At 40.7% G+C, this 14,075-nt stretch overlaps 1 protein-coding gene across 1 annotated transcript in view; it reads left to right on the forward strand.

The window, feature by feature from the left end:
* The window catches only part of SEL1L (SEL1L adaptor subunit of SYVN1 ubiquitin ligase), a 54,738-nt gene that overhangs the window by 10,277 nt on the left and 30,386 nt on the right, over positions 1-14,075 (forward strand). The window contains exon 4 of the mRNA XM_059182621.1: positions 12,577-12,744. Within this exon, the coding sequence (XP_059038604.1) occupies positions 12,577-12,744 (168 nt within the window). The remainder of the gene's footprint in view (positions 1-12,576; positions 12,745-14,075) is intronic.

Genomic DNA, 14,075 nt, shown 5'->3' on the forward strand with positions numbered 1-14,075 from the left:
CTCTGCCATATTGATCTTCCTAAAATTCAAATTTGATCCATAACTCCTCTATTTACAACCCTTCATTATCTCCCCATTTGCCTTTGAGATGCAGCACAAACTCCTTAACATGATTCCCAAAGCCTTCCATGTGCAGCATGGCCTCTGTGGCTTCATCTCCCACAACTCTGCCCAAGACCCTCTTACAGCAATATCAGACCCTTCACCAATCTTCAAATGCACCATACAGTTTATGCTTCTAATAAGGTCATAACTTGTACAAGTTCTTCCTACTGTTTGGAACACTTTCCTCACCCCCTTGCCCAAGTTTATCATATTTCTACTCATCCTTAAACATGAATGTAAGTTTCTCCTTTCTGAACCACCAGGGGCCGAACTGAACCACCAAGGGCAGTTGAAGAGTCTCATGTCTTTAAGAACTTCCTGCTTGGTATCCCTGCTTTCTCTTCTTCCGCTTATGTCAGTTCTCTTAGCAGCAGCCAGAGCAGTTTTCCTTCCTGTTCAGAGCCTCCAGTGGCTTCCGATCACATTCAGAATAAAGTCCAATCAAGGCCTTACATGATCCAGTACTTCCTCTCCCTGTGACTTCATCTTCTGCCACGTCCCTTCACTCACATGACTCCAGCCATTTTTGCCTTCTTGCTATTTGTTGACTATTTCACACTTATTTCCAACTGTGTCTGGGATCCCCAGGACCATACCTTCAGCTTAGTGATTCTCCATGAGATTCACAGGACTGAGCATATAGTCATATTTAGGGCTATGATTTATTACAGCAAAAGAACACAAAGCAAAATCAATAAAGAGAAAGATACATGGGTGAAATCTGGGGAAAACAGATGCAGCTTCCAAAGGTCCTCTCCCTGGGGAATCACACAGAATGTATTTAATTTCCCCAGTAACAAGTTGTGACAACACATGTGATATGCTGTCTGCCAGGGAAACTATTAGAGACCTAATACCTTTTTTTTTTAAAGATTTTACTTATTTATTTGACAGAGAGATAGCAAGAGAGGAGGCAAAAGCAGGGGGAGTAGGAGAGAGAGAAGCAGGCTTTCTACTGAGCAAGTAGCCCAATGTGGGACTCGATCCTGGGATCCTGGGATCATGACCTGAGCCAAAGGCAAATGCGTAAAGACTGAGCCACCCAGGTGCCCCGAGACCTAATACCTGGAGTCATTTTAGGGTGCTGGCCATGTAGGCAGTCTGTGCCCAGCACATACCAAAATTACAGACTTGCACAAGGAAAGCAGGTGTTCACCAGAAACCATATTGTTTGTGCACTTGGGATGAGTCACTCATAACAGGGTAGTAGGCACTCTTCCAGAATCTTAAGTTCCTAGACACCAGCCAAGGGCTAACCTTATAAACCTTTTCAAGGACAGAGGTTTAAGCCTGGTCTATGAACTCTTCTCTACACATCCTTGGTCCCTGGTCATCTTGTCTTTATGGCAAAGTTATTCTCAGTAAGACCTGGACAGTAGAGTGAGACCAGTCTGCTGTACTGATTTCAGTTATGCCCTTCATGAGTCCTACACCCAGCTAATTAACAAGCTCCATTAACCATAGAGGCCAGATGGTTTCCTCCTTAAATATCTATATTAGCTTTTTTTAACCTAGTCTTAAGCCATCAATTCAGGCCCAGCAGAACTGGCCAGTAAGTTGAAGCTGAGGCAGTGTCGTGATAGGGTGCACATACAGAATTGTAGACGCAGAGGGCACGTATGGTAACCCTGGAAACAGAGTTTACCATCACTGAGGCAGCCCAACCCAGACATATGTTAGGCAGGATGATGTGGCCTCCTGCCATGGGCATCTTCTAGGTATCCAGTCCAAGTACTTTAGTTCCATTTTTTAGTTTCAGAGCAACTGCCAGTCAGTCCCAAACAGTTTTGTTGTCCATGACACTGTTCATCCACCTCACGAGTGTGGACAATATCTGGAGGTTTTCTGCATGGCAGGTGTAGGGACTGGGCCACCTCCTGCTGCCTCACAGTCAGCCCTGTCTGGTATAAGGGGCTCCACGGTCTGAATGCAGAGCACTCTCAACAGCTCAGAAGAGTGCACGGAGAGTCTTCCTTTAGGAAGGGGAAGAAGCTTCCAGAAATAGTTGCAGAAAACACCATTATTCTCCCCTCACTCATGCCTCTCCAGGTGCAGGGGTTTTAGTTTATTTTCCTTGGTTGTTACAAAATCAGAGTTTCCATTCAGTAGTCATATGATTTTTTTATTTTCTCAGTCATCCCCTACTCTCATCCAGACATTTTACTTGGAGGGGTTCTGTGTAAGAAAGGCAAGACATCTTCACAGAAAAGCATTTTTATACATCTGAACCAGAAAAACATCATGTTCAAAACTTGGCAGGACAAAAGTCCTGATTTTCAAAAAATTTCAAAATAGGTTTACATCACGTCCCACCTCTTTCACCCTGATCACTTACCCCGTAAAGCAACCTAGGAAAGATCAGCCCCTCTCTGAGGACAGCTGCACTGGAACAGTCAGATCGCACTAAGGCGTGCACCAGAGAGAAGGGGAGAGAGAGAGGCGTGAAGTGAAGAGAGAAGCAGTCAGGTAATTAGTCCCTTGTTGGAGATGGCGGCTTATCAGGAGAGCCAGGCACAAGTTAAGGCCTATTCCACAGGGGCTGGAAATACCTCGGTAACTCGACCTGTCAGGAGCAAATAGAGGGTCCCACTCCCTGTGATGTCTCCTCCCCCAAAGGATAGCTCTGGACAACAGTCACAAGTTAGGAGTGTGGTCAGTCTCTGTATCAGAAATAACACACCAGTCAGCAGCTTGATTTCAGATGGTCCCATCAGAGAACAAACCCTTTCCTATGAACATTTGTCTGTGACCCAGACAGTCCAGCCGGGCATCCACGATTTTCATCACAATATGAGGCCCCACAGAGAGGTGGCCTAATGTCCAGTAGGCCACAGCATCTGATTTCTGTTTATTGAGCCTGTGGCTGCTCTTGGTTCTGTCCAGCTCACACCGAGGCTGGAAGCCTGTCCCAGATAGCATCAGGTTTTAGCTTTGAATCAAGTTCAAGCAAATAGGATTTGTGAATTCACGATTTTTTAAAAGCCAGAGGCTTTTTTCAGCAGCAGAGTCAAGATGCCACAGGGCCAAAAAGTCCAGGTGGCATGCAAGGCTGGGCCGCAGCTTTGTTTTGTTGGTCTTTGGGCGTGCACAAGCTCTCTCTCACTTTCTGTGTCCTCCTCTCCCATCTCCCTCCCCACACACAAACATACACAGGCACGCATCAGGCCCTAAGGTCAGACCTCTACCTTCAGAAGCACTCACTTAGCCAACCAAAACCTGCTCTTTAGGACTCCAAAAGTGTGTTTCCACCTGCAGATCACCTCTTTCTTATTGTCTCCCTTTTAACAAGGGCTCCACTAACCGTCCATATCTTCCATAGCAAAACCCAGCAATTATAGAGACTTGTTCTGTTTCCAATACTCAAGAGTTTTAATTCCAGCCCGCCTACTGGCGGCAAAAAAGCAAGGAAGTTTGTCCCACTAACACATTTCTTTTTTGCCGCTTCTGCTGATCAGGGTGATTGGAATTATGGATGGAATTATAAGCATGGATGGAATTATAAGCATTTAACATCGTGTATCAATTTTTCTCATCCATCCAGTTGTGGTAGCCACGAAATACAAAGCCACTAAAAGAATTCTTTCTTTTTTTCTTATTGCAAATTTACTTGAACTGCCAGGAAGTAAATTCATCATTTGCATGTTAACGTGATAGCTGCCAGGGAAGATCCTGGCTGGAATGCAGGGGAGGAAGGGGAGTGGGGGAGGCCAGTGCAGCAGAAGCTAGACTGAAAAAAAAACTGCTAGAGTGCAGCCTTCCCTTTTCTTTCTGCCTTATCTAAAATTTTGCTTTAGCCCTAGTGATTTGGAGAACAAAGGCAAAAGAAAAATTAAATTTCTTTACTACTTACAGCCCATTCATAAGTCCTTAAAAGGCAGAGTGACATTCCTCTAGGAACTCAGCTGCCTCAATATTAACAACTTTGCTAAGGGCAAAAGGCAATCTTAATCTTAGCCCGACCCTCCAGGATCCTGTAAGTCTACTTTAGTATTTTAAAATTGCTTTGGAAACTTCCTTTATCTCTGTCAAGATAGGTGTTGGCAATCATTTCCCAAGCATATGACCCACCGATATACATCTGATATACACAGGCACGCATCAGGCCCTAAGGTCATGACTAAGGTTTAATGAGTCAGTAGTAAAAGATCTTTTCCCAACAATAGCTAGTCCCCTCAAGGTCCTGGAAACCATGCTTCCCAAATTCCTTAGAGACTTGGCTATCCCCAACCCTATCCCCAACTCAACTTGAAAGGTGGGAAATAATCAGCCACTCCTCATAATGCCAGCACAGCTCTTTCCTGTCATGTCCCTGTGCTTTAATAAAATGACCTTTTTGTACCAACGACATCTCAAGAATTCTTTCTTGGCCGTCATCTCCGAATCCCAGCATCATTCCTACATCATTGGACCTAGTTTTACTCCCTCTTCCCATCCTGCCCCTCTAACCCACTTGGAGGAGAGAGCACTGTAAACTTTTAACATTTTTGGCCTGTTCGCTTTGGGAATTTGGGGGTCCTTTCTCCAATCTGGAGGAGAAAATAAAACCCAATGGCATTGTTTTAGCCACCATGGCCAAAAGCAACTAGCCTGCTCTCCCAGAGTTGGATCTGTCATTTTCAAGTTCCACGGGTAACTTTTACTTCTCACAACAGATAATGACTCAGCTGAGGCTGCATACCATGGCTGGCCACCAAAGATTCATTATACCCTGTCCCCTCCCCTTCCTTTCCCTAACGGTGCTTTCACCATGTTTCAGTGGGTCAGGGTCATCCTGCTCATCTGACCTGTCTAGGTCATCCTAGCCAATCCTACTTGTGATGCCCCTGACTTCAGGGGTCCCCAGACCTCCGTGATTTGCTGGGAGGACTCAGCATGCAGTTGTACTCACAGCTTTGAGTTCTTGTAGCAAAAGGATACAAAGCAAAATCAGCCTGGGGCGAAGTGCAAAGGACACAAAACACAAGTTTCCAACTGTCCTCTTCCAGGGGAGTTACAAAGGATGTCCTTAATTCCCCTGGCACATGGGACAACATATGTGAAATATTATCTTCTAGGGAAGCTCATTAGAGACCCAGTGCTTAGAGTTTTTAATGGAGACTAGTCATGTAATCACTTTCGGCCTGGCACATACCAAAATTGCAGGTTCCCAGAAGGAAAACACATGTTGAGCATAAACCACATTGTACAGACAGTTTAGGCACAATAAGTCACTTCTATCAGGGTCATGGGAACCCTCTCAAAGTAGAACTTTCCAGATTCTAGCCAAGGGCCCACTTTTTCAAAGGCAATTTGCAAAATGCCCATGGCAATTGTTTTCTGCACATCATCCCAGTAAGCTTTTTTTTTGTTGTTTAAATGAATAAATAAATGGTCATCAAGAAGGGAAGTTATTACATTGTGTTATTTCTTATTGTAGAATACTCAGTTGTTGTTTTTTTTTTTAGATTTTATTTATTTATTTGACAGAGAGAGTCACAATGAGAGAAGGAACAGAAGCAGGAGGAGTGGGAGAGGGAGAAGCAGGCTTCCTGCTGAGCAGAGAGCCCGATGTGGGGCTTGATCCCTGAACCCTGGGATCATGACCTGAGCCCAAGGCAGGTGCTCAATGCCTGAGCCACCCAGGTGCCCTCATAGTTATTTTTAAGATTTTATTTATTTATTTTGACAGAGAAGGAGAAATCACAAGTAGGCAGAGAGGCAGACAGAGAGAGTGGGGAGCAGGCTCCCTGGGCTCAATCCCAGGACCCTGAGATCATGACCTGAGCTGAAGGCAGAGGCTTAACCCACTGAGCCACCCAGGTGCCCCCCTCATAGTTATTTTTAAAAGGAACATTATTATTGCAGGTAACAAAATCTATCAAATAGTGGCAAAAGCAGAGGTTTATTTTGGTTCCATAGTTAGGGCTCTTGCCATCAAGGACTCCAGCTCCTTTCTCTCCTATTCAGGCTCCTTAATAAATTAGCTTTATCTTCATGTTTGTTCCATATGGTCACACCTGGTGATGGCTGTATCTCCAGGTCCTGGGTCCTCAGGAAGAATTGATACCTGCACCGGGAGTCACTGGTAGAACTACCAAGACAGGGCGCCTGGGTGGCTCAGTGGGTTAAAGCCTCTGCCTTCAGCTCAGGTCATGATCCTAGGGTTCTGGGTATGATCCCAGTGTTCTGGGATCGAGCCCTAAGCCCCGCATTGTACTCTCTGCTCAGCAGGGAGCCTGCTTACCCATCTCTCTCTGCCTGCTTATGATCTCTGTGTGTCAAATAAATAAATAAAATCTTTAAAAAAAAAACAAAAAAAACCTACCAAGACAATCACTTGACCATCCCTAGCTCCATAGATGGTGAGGAAAGGGTTAAGAATTGACAGCCAACCTGCAGTCTGCCACCTGGAACAATGCTAGTGTTTAGTGAAATGTCACATTATAAATAATTCAATTAGTATGATCCTTGTATTGGTCAGGGTTCTCCAGAGAAAGAGAATCAAAGTCTGTCCGCTGGCAGAATTCCTTTTGGTCAAGGGAGGTCAGTCTTTGTTCTGTTAGGCCTTCAACTAATTGAATGGGGCATACCCATGTTATGGAGGGTAATCTGCTTTACTCAAAAGTCCATTGATTTAAATGCTAATCTCTTCCACAAACACCTTTACAGAAACATCTGGAATAATGTTTGACCAACTATCTGGGCACAAGTTGACACACACAATTAACCATCACAGGTCCCTTTTGTAAAAGAAAGCCCCCCCCCCTTTTTTTCATATATTTGCAAGTAAGAAGAAAAATTAACAGTAACATCAGTAAGAGTCATTATTACCTCAGGAGAAAAAAGGGACTTCATGGTGGTAGCTAAAGATGACTTTGATTTTTCTTTAATTTTGTACACTTTCCTGTTGCTTGGATTGTCTTTGCTATAATAAACATGTTATCCAGATGGTCGTAAAAAATTAGAAGTAAAATCAAGTCAAATAATGAGCCTCTTGCTCTATTTCAAGTAGCACAAAAGGAACAGAGTTTAAACTATACTAAATCATGCTTAAATTGGGTTCTGGAATAAGCAAGTTGGTTAAGTAATAAGATGGCATTGCTACCCCATTGTCACTCGCATGGGGGTGGCTAGGAATAAACAAACCTTAATTTAGTGATCAGATTTAACAAGATAAATGGCTAAGGGAACAGGCCATTCTCTACAACAGGTGCTAACTTTAATGAAAAGATTTTGTTGTTTCTTTCATTTTGTATGGTTGTACGGAAAATTATCTGTGCAAGAAAACTCCTTTAGGAGACCATCTTTGTGTTTGAAACTCTAAGAACTGTCTTTAAAGCCATTTTTCAGAGATGCTCACTCTTAAATAGTTTTCCTGAGCATCTGTATGATTTCTGATAGTGCCTGTCACTTAAGTGTCATGAACTTGTCACTTTCTTCTGGGCACAGGGGCCAGTGCTTGCTTCTGTTTCTACTTTAAAATGATTAGTTATTTCTCACAAAACTGAGCTTGTCAACTCTGATCTTAATGTTTTGTTCATTCTCCTATTACTACATTTCATTCTTCTTCTGAAGGGTTTTATTCCTTAAAGCACAGCTTCCCTGCATATAGTCTGCTTGTCTTTCGTTCCTTCCTACTTCATTAACATAAGTAATTTCTCAACCGTAGTTAGTAATTCTCAGCATTGAGTGAAAGCAATCTCTTGTAGCAGATTATATAACGTTGGTATTTTCCCTCAGAGATTACTATCCCATTCTTCCGCAGTAAATACCTCCTTATTTGGCCTATACTGTTTGCTTTATCTCAGGTATGGTTTACTTTGAATCATCTGTTCCTATGTTTTGTTCTTAAATCTTTGGGGGTTTTTGCTGATGGTTGGTTCATTGAGTTTTTACCTTGGTGTTGACTAAAACTGATGAGCATTTTATGACAAATGTATTGAGGTTGATAGCTTTTTAACATTAAATGATTGTATTTCAACTATTTTCTACTACAAATACATTCTACTAAAATGTTATTTACTGTTGTATGTTTAGAAATAAAAAATTACTTCAAACAAGCAGCATGATTAAGTAGTTTTCTTATAAACAGAACACTCATGTAAACTTATAGGTACAATATCAGACTTAATTGGCAGTGTTAAAGCTCCTAAGATGAGAAATTTGCAAAGCTAAATCATTTGCCTTTGTTTTTATGGATCTAGAGGTTGACTTTTGGGGGTTTTTTGATCTTACCATTAGAAAATGAGGAAAAAATAATGTCACAATTCCCAGGACATTTAATTTAGTTCATATGGCAACATTGTGGCCACACTTTCACTGCTCCCTCTCTCTTGGATTCTTTCCATCAGCATCAGACATGCTGTAATAGCTTATATTTTAAAAACCAAAACCCCCTCCAGCGACCACCCTGCTTCCCTGCTCCCCTTTATTTATTTTTAAGATTTTATTTATTTATTTGACAGAGATCATAAGTTGGCAGAGAGACAGGCAGAGAGAGAGAGGGAGGAAGCAGGCTCCCTGCTAAGCAGAGAGCTGGAAGCTGCATGACCTGACCTGAAGGCAGAGGCTTTAACCCACTGAGCCACCCAGGTGCCCCTCCTTACTCCCCTTTAATAGCATCATTCTTTGAAACAAGAGTTGTCTGTGTTCACTGATTACACTTCTCTTCCCATTCTCTCATCCAACTCTCGGGATGCTCTGGTCCCCTCGAGACCTCTAAATCCGCTCTGCTCCAGTCACATTCTCTTTTCTGAATACCTGATCAGTTCTTGGTCCTCATCTTTCTGATCTCTCACATATTTTTTCCTACTCTGAAGAAGCTTTCATCACTTAGCTGTTGGTTTTCTGAAATCTGTCAGATCTTGAAATATAAGGTTGCCCTGACACCTAGCCTTTGACCCTCTACTTCTGTCTGTACAAGGTTTTTGTGTAATGACTACACTGTAGCTAATTTAACCAGTCTCCTGTTGACAGACCTTTGAATTCTTACTGGTTTTCTATCTTTATACACAAATACTGTCATATACATATCTCTTTGAATACTTATGGGAGCATTTCTACAAGTTAAACATTCTCGAAGTAGAAAAATGTGATCCCAAGTATGAACTTTATGAATTCTAATAGGTATTTCTGAAGGTCCCTCTTGAAGAGGTACTAACTGATAATCCCACTAGCAGTATGAAAGTCCCCATTTACCTGTAATCTGGCCAGCACTGAAAGACCCAGGTTTGGGGTTGTTGTTTGGGCTGTCCTTTTTTTTCTTTTTTTTTTTTAACTTTTTCTAGCTTTCTTGATTGATTTTTACTCACTTTGCAAGAGCAGTTCTTTACCAGTTTAAATATAAAGCAGTCCATTATTTATTATAAATTCTCTTCTAACATAAGTTATAGAAATCTTACCATCAGGGTTTAAATAGATTGTGGTATTCTGCCATTACTGTATAGTCAAAATATGATACCTTATTGAGAACTGTGATTTTTTTTTTTAAGGGAAGGTGCTAAATTGACTTAATGACACATTTTTCCCTCTTTCATTTTTAGAGTCAGGTTTGACTACTGGCTATCATTAACTTAAATTGCATAATCAGTCAGCTTCATTGTGCCAGAGCCATGATTACCATAGTTTTTAAAGCTAGTAGGTACCATTTTTGTGGCAGTTTTTAAAATGACAGCTTTGAAATTCTTGCAGAATTTCTTCACGGAAAGAAAATTAACTGAAATTAATGCTATTGTGAGGACTATCTACTTGAGATAATTGACTTGGAACTGGCAAGTCCCAGTCAGTAACTTTTAGAAGACTTTAAACCAAGTGTAAAAGGTAGTAAAAGTAGCAATTTCCATGTTGTCATATTGCTTGGAAAAGATACCTGAGAGATACAGATTTTCTTTCTAGTTACTTACTAATAAACACATTACTTAGATCAAGATTCACTCTCACTAAATTGGTGAAACCCAGGCACCCTGGGGATTCTTCCTACTTAAGTAAGTGCTGAATGAGCAGTAGGTTAGAACCTTTTGTTGCCAAAATCTCTTGCGTTCTTTACAGTTTCTTTGCTGGTGTACAGTTCCATCACATGAAAGAGAATCCTTTCATACATTCGTACCACTTAGAAAGTGTTGGCAAACTGGGATTCTTAAGGCAAGCTATTTGTTTTTAAAACAAATTTCTATTATCAGAAAAATATATATTCTTTTAAACTATTGTATTTTAATTTGAAATTCACATTGACAAACTGCTATTTTACAGATACTATTTTTCTCAAGCAAATTTGAATCTAGTAGCAGTACATAGGAGTGCCTTTTTTCAAACTGCGTAGTTAAAATGGTCCCTCTGAGGTCGTTGCTAAAGGGTGCTTTGCTTATACATTGTACTAAAGATCATTTCTTGTAGACACAGGTGGATCAAAGTATTTGCCTTTGGTCAGTGATTACCAGGATGGTGAAAGACGTTTGCCTGATGGCAAACAGGTTGAAATTAATTTTGCCTTTCATAACTTACTGAAAATAGTTTTCAAGTAAGTATGAATTCTTCTTTGCACAGGTGAGAAGGAGCATCCATTTCATGTGCTTTCAGAGCAGGAGTGCCTATGAGAGTAGCAGTGTTATCTCTTTAAGGCTATTACCTTAAGTGGCAGGCACGTGGTGGGTCCCTTACGTGTATTATTTCAGTTCATCTTTGTGAGTAACTCTATGCAGCTAGGACTCTTATCCCTATTTGTAGATAAAGAAGTTACCTGCAGATAATTTTACAGATAAGGGGAGAGATTAGTGAATTTGCTCAAAGTGTACAACTAGTGAGTGGTAGGATTTGAGTCAGGCATTCTGACTCCAGAATCTGTACTCCTAATTACATTCTCCATGTTAAAGCAATCCGTGGAAGTTGACTTGTACTCACTTAACCGTGTATGGTTCTGGGGTCAACCCTGTCCCTCTGCTCTTCTTTTTTACTTCTCACTGGTATTCTTATGTGTACTCTTAGCTTCCAGTCTGTCTATGAACTGGAGAACTTCCTCTTTGACTATAGCTGAAAAGATGTCTACGACATCTTGTTTTTGGTTTTGTTTGTTATAGCCACTTTGAATATAGCAGGATCAAAGCTTAACTTGTTTCTGCCCTGAGCCTTTCATCCCTACCCAGTAACATACACCTCCTTTAGTGTTCTAGTGAGGACAGCCATCCCCTCACTTCCTGAAGTCTAATACCTGGGAGCCTTCCATGACTCCTCCCCTCACATCTGCACATCTAGTCAATCAGGAAGTGGGGCCACATCTGCTTCTTAGCATCACTTGAGTACATCCACTCCTTTCATTCCATTATCTTCTTCAGGCTCCCATTACCTCTCAGCCTAATGTCACAACTTGTAAACTGGTTGTCTTAATCCAGTGTTGCTTTTCTCCATTCCGTTGTCCACTCTCTTAATAAAAATGTGTAAGTATGAGCATGTCACTTCTGTTTAAAGCTCTTTAAGTGAGTTTCCATTGTTCTCAGGATAAAGGCCAAACTCCTTAATCAGATTTATCAGGACCTTAGTCTAGCTTCTTTGTGCTGCTCTAGCTTTAACCTCTTCTCTTGTCTACTTGGGCACTCACACTACATGTTGTCACATACTGAACTTTGTGTTTTTTCAAAAGTGCCATGCTGTCTTTCATTTGATTCTTAGTGCACATGGGCCCTTCTGTCTACAGTACTTCTACCCCACCCTAAAGCAATTCATCCACCCTCTACTCCTGCACAGCTGTGAAGTTCAGTGGTAAACCTCAGTACCTGACAGGGGAGGTTTTCCTTTCCATAACATCAGTCACACTTAGCATTTAATGTCTCTCTTCCTTGCTAGGCAGTAAGTTGTGGAGAGCAGAGACCTCTGTTCCACCTTGTTTTCAGCACCTGACATAATTCCCAGCAACTAGAAGATAGACCAAAGAGCTTATGAACAATAGAGATATGGTCTCTACTTTTAACAAGCTCAGGGTCTAGTGGGAGCAAGAGTATGGTAAAGAAAGAACCTCAGGTTATATCATACATGCTCTGATTAAAGTGCTGTGGGATCACAGAGGCGTGAATGATGAACTTGACCTAAGGGAGCATTTTCCCTGTATAGCTTCATACTATTAAGCTGACTTAGAAAGAAAAGAGGGGAATTGTGCTGAGCGGTGAAATTGATCTGGTTGTATTTGCCTTATTTTTTGCATGCTAGTTAGCCAGGAATTTTACAGTAGACTTATAACATTCTGAGGCTATCAGATCTCAAGATCTTCAGAAATTCTAAGTTAGATACAGAGCTGCCATGTACACTAAGCCAGCCATGTTCACTAAGTTGACCCACCCTTAAGTCATGTTAAAGAAAATTTGATGCTGACCTTTTCATGTTCCCCATTTCAAATCATGTTATTTTGTCTTCAAATTCTAATCATTGGAATTGACAGTATTAAATGCATGGATACCAGAATGCTATTTATATTTAGAGGTTTGTTTTTTTTTTTTATCTTTTCAGCTCTGACTGCCATTGAAGGCACAGCCCATGGGGAGCCCTGCCACTTCCCTTTTCTGTTCCTGGATAAGGAATATGACGAATGTACATCAGATGGGAGAGAAGATGGCAGATTGTGGTGTGCTACAACCTATGACTACAAGGCAGATGAAAAGTGGGGCTTTTGTGAAAGTAAGTATTGCTCAGTAGGAGGCATGTCCACATTGTTTTATGTCTCAGACAACATTTTTAAGGCCTTTTTTCTAGTCTTCCTTTCCCCACCTTGGTCAAAAGTGGTCAGTGTCAGTGACACAGGTAAGTCTTAAAGAATGGACTTAAGAGCAGGAAGCATGCTGTATACTCACTTCTGGGCTCTCAGTTGGGCAGCTTATCACACTTGTGTTTTATTTAGAGATGATCTTCCGTTGCTGTGCACAGCTTGTTCTGTAAACCCTCAAGAAGGCTGCTAAATTAATTACTATAAAACGTTTTTTGGCAGTAAAGAAAAACAGCACATTATGCTGAGGTTAATTAATAGTGCTTAGAAGAAAAATAGATAATACCTTTTTTAAATACTTTGAGTGAAATGTGCTGTGCTGAGGTAGTATTTGATAGATACAGTATATTTAACTGCCCTAAATGTTACTGTCAGTATTGTCTCTAAAGGCAAGCTGTGTTTTCAGGAGGAACTTTCTGTTAAGGAACAAAGAAAACCTTGAACATAGCTCTTTTGATACCAGATGATATTTTCAAAATGATGGCTCTGATAGAATACTTAGGTATTCCTTAGAGAAAACATCAAATATAGTCCATCTTTGGATGTGGGCCAGTATGATTAGGTACTCCTGTTTAATACATCAAGTTTTGTTTTTATATTACAAAAAGTTGCTTCTATTTCTGTAAATACTCCTAATGAAATATTCAAATGTCTCTTGATAAGTTTTAGATTTCTGTTAAAATGCTTTCTTAAAGAACAAAATAATTTTGGGGAAATCTAATGCTATAATTTTCAGTGTTGCATCAGTACATAGGAAAAAGCAGAACTTGACTATTAAATCAGAATCTGTATTTAATAAAAATCCATTTTTTTTTTTAACTAATTCTTTGTTAGGTAATTAGTCACATATTTTCTCCCTGTAAAGATACAGCCTTTCAGGTGAGGCTAAAGTGTCCTTTGACTATAGCAGTATTTTTTCTAACTATTGTTTTCTTGTCCTTCAATTTTAGCTCACCTTGATTATAATCATAAGCCTCTACTAGAGTTTTAGTTGACTTTTATGAAAAGTTTTAGAATTATTAGTAGGAAAGCACTTTCCAAAACCAAGTTGATATAACTTTCTCTACAAGGAAGTGATTTTATTGAATGTTGGAGGTTTTTTTGGTTTGGTTTGGTTTGGTTTGGTTTGGTTTGGTTTTTTGTTTTTAAGTCTTAACTTTAGTCAGATAAAGGCCGCACATAAAAGCATATGTCCTTACAATCAGATTGGGAAAGAGTGAAAGATCACTGTAGTGGTAACTGCCTA

This window comes from Mustela lutreola, chromosome 7 (assembly GCF_030435805.1).
Source record: "Mustela lutreola isolate mMusLut2 chromosome 7, mMusLut2.pri, whole genome shotgun sequence".
In the NCBI taxonomy this organism is placed as follows: domain Eukaryota; kingdom Metazoa; phylum Chordata; class Mammalia; order Carnivora; family Mustelidae; genus Mustela; species Mustela lutreola.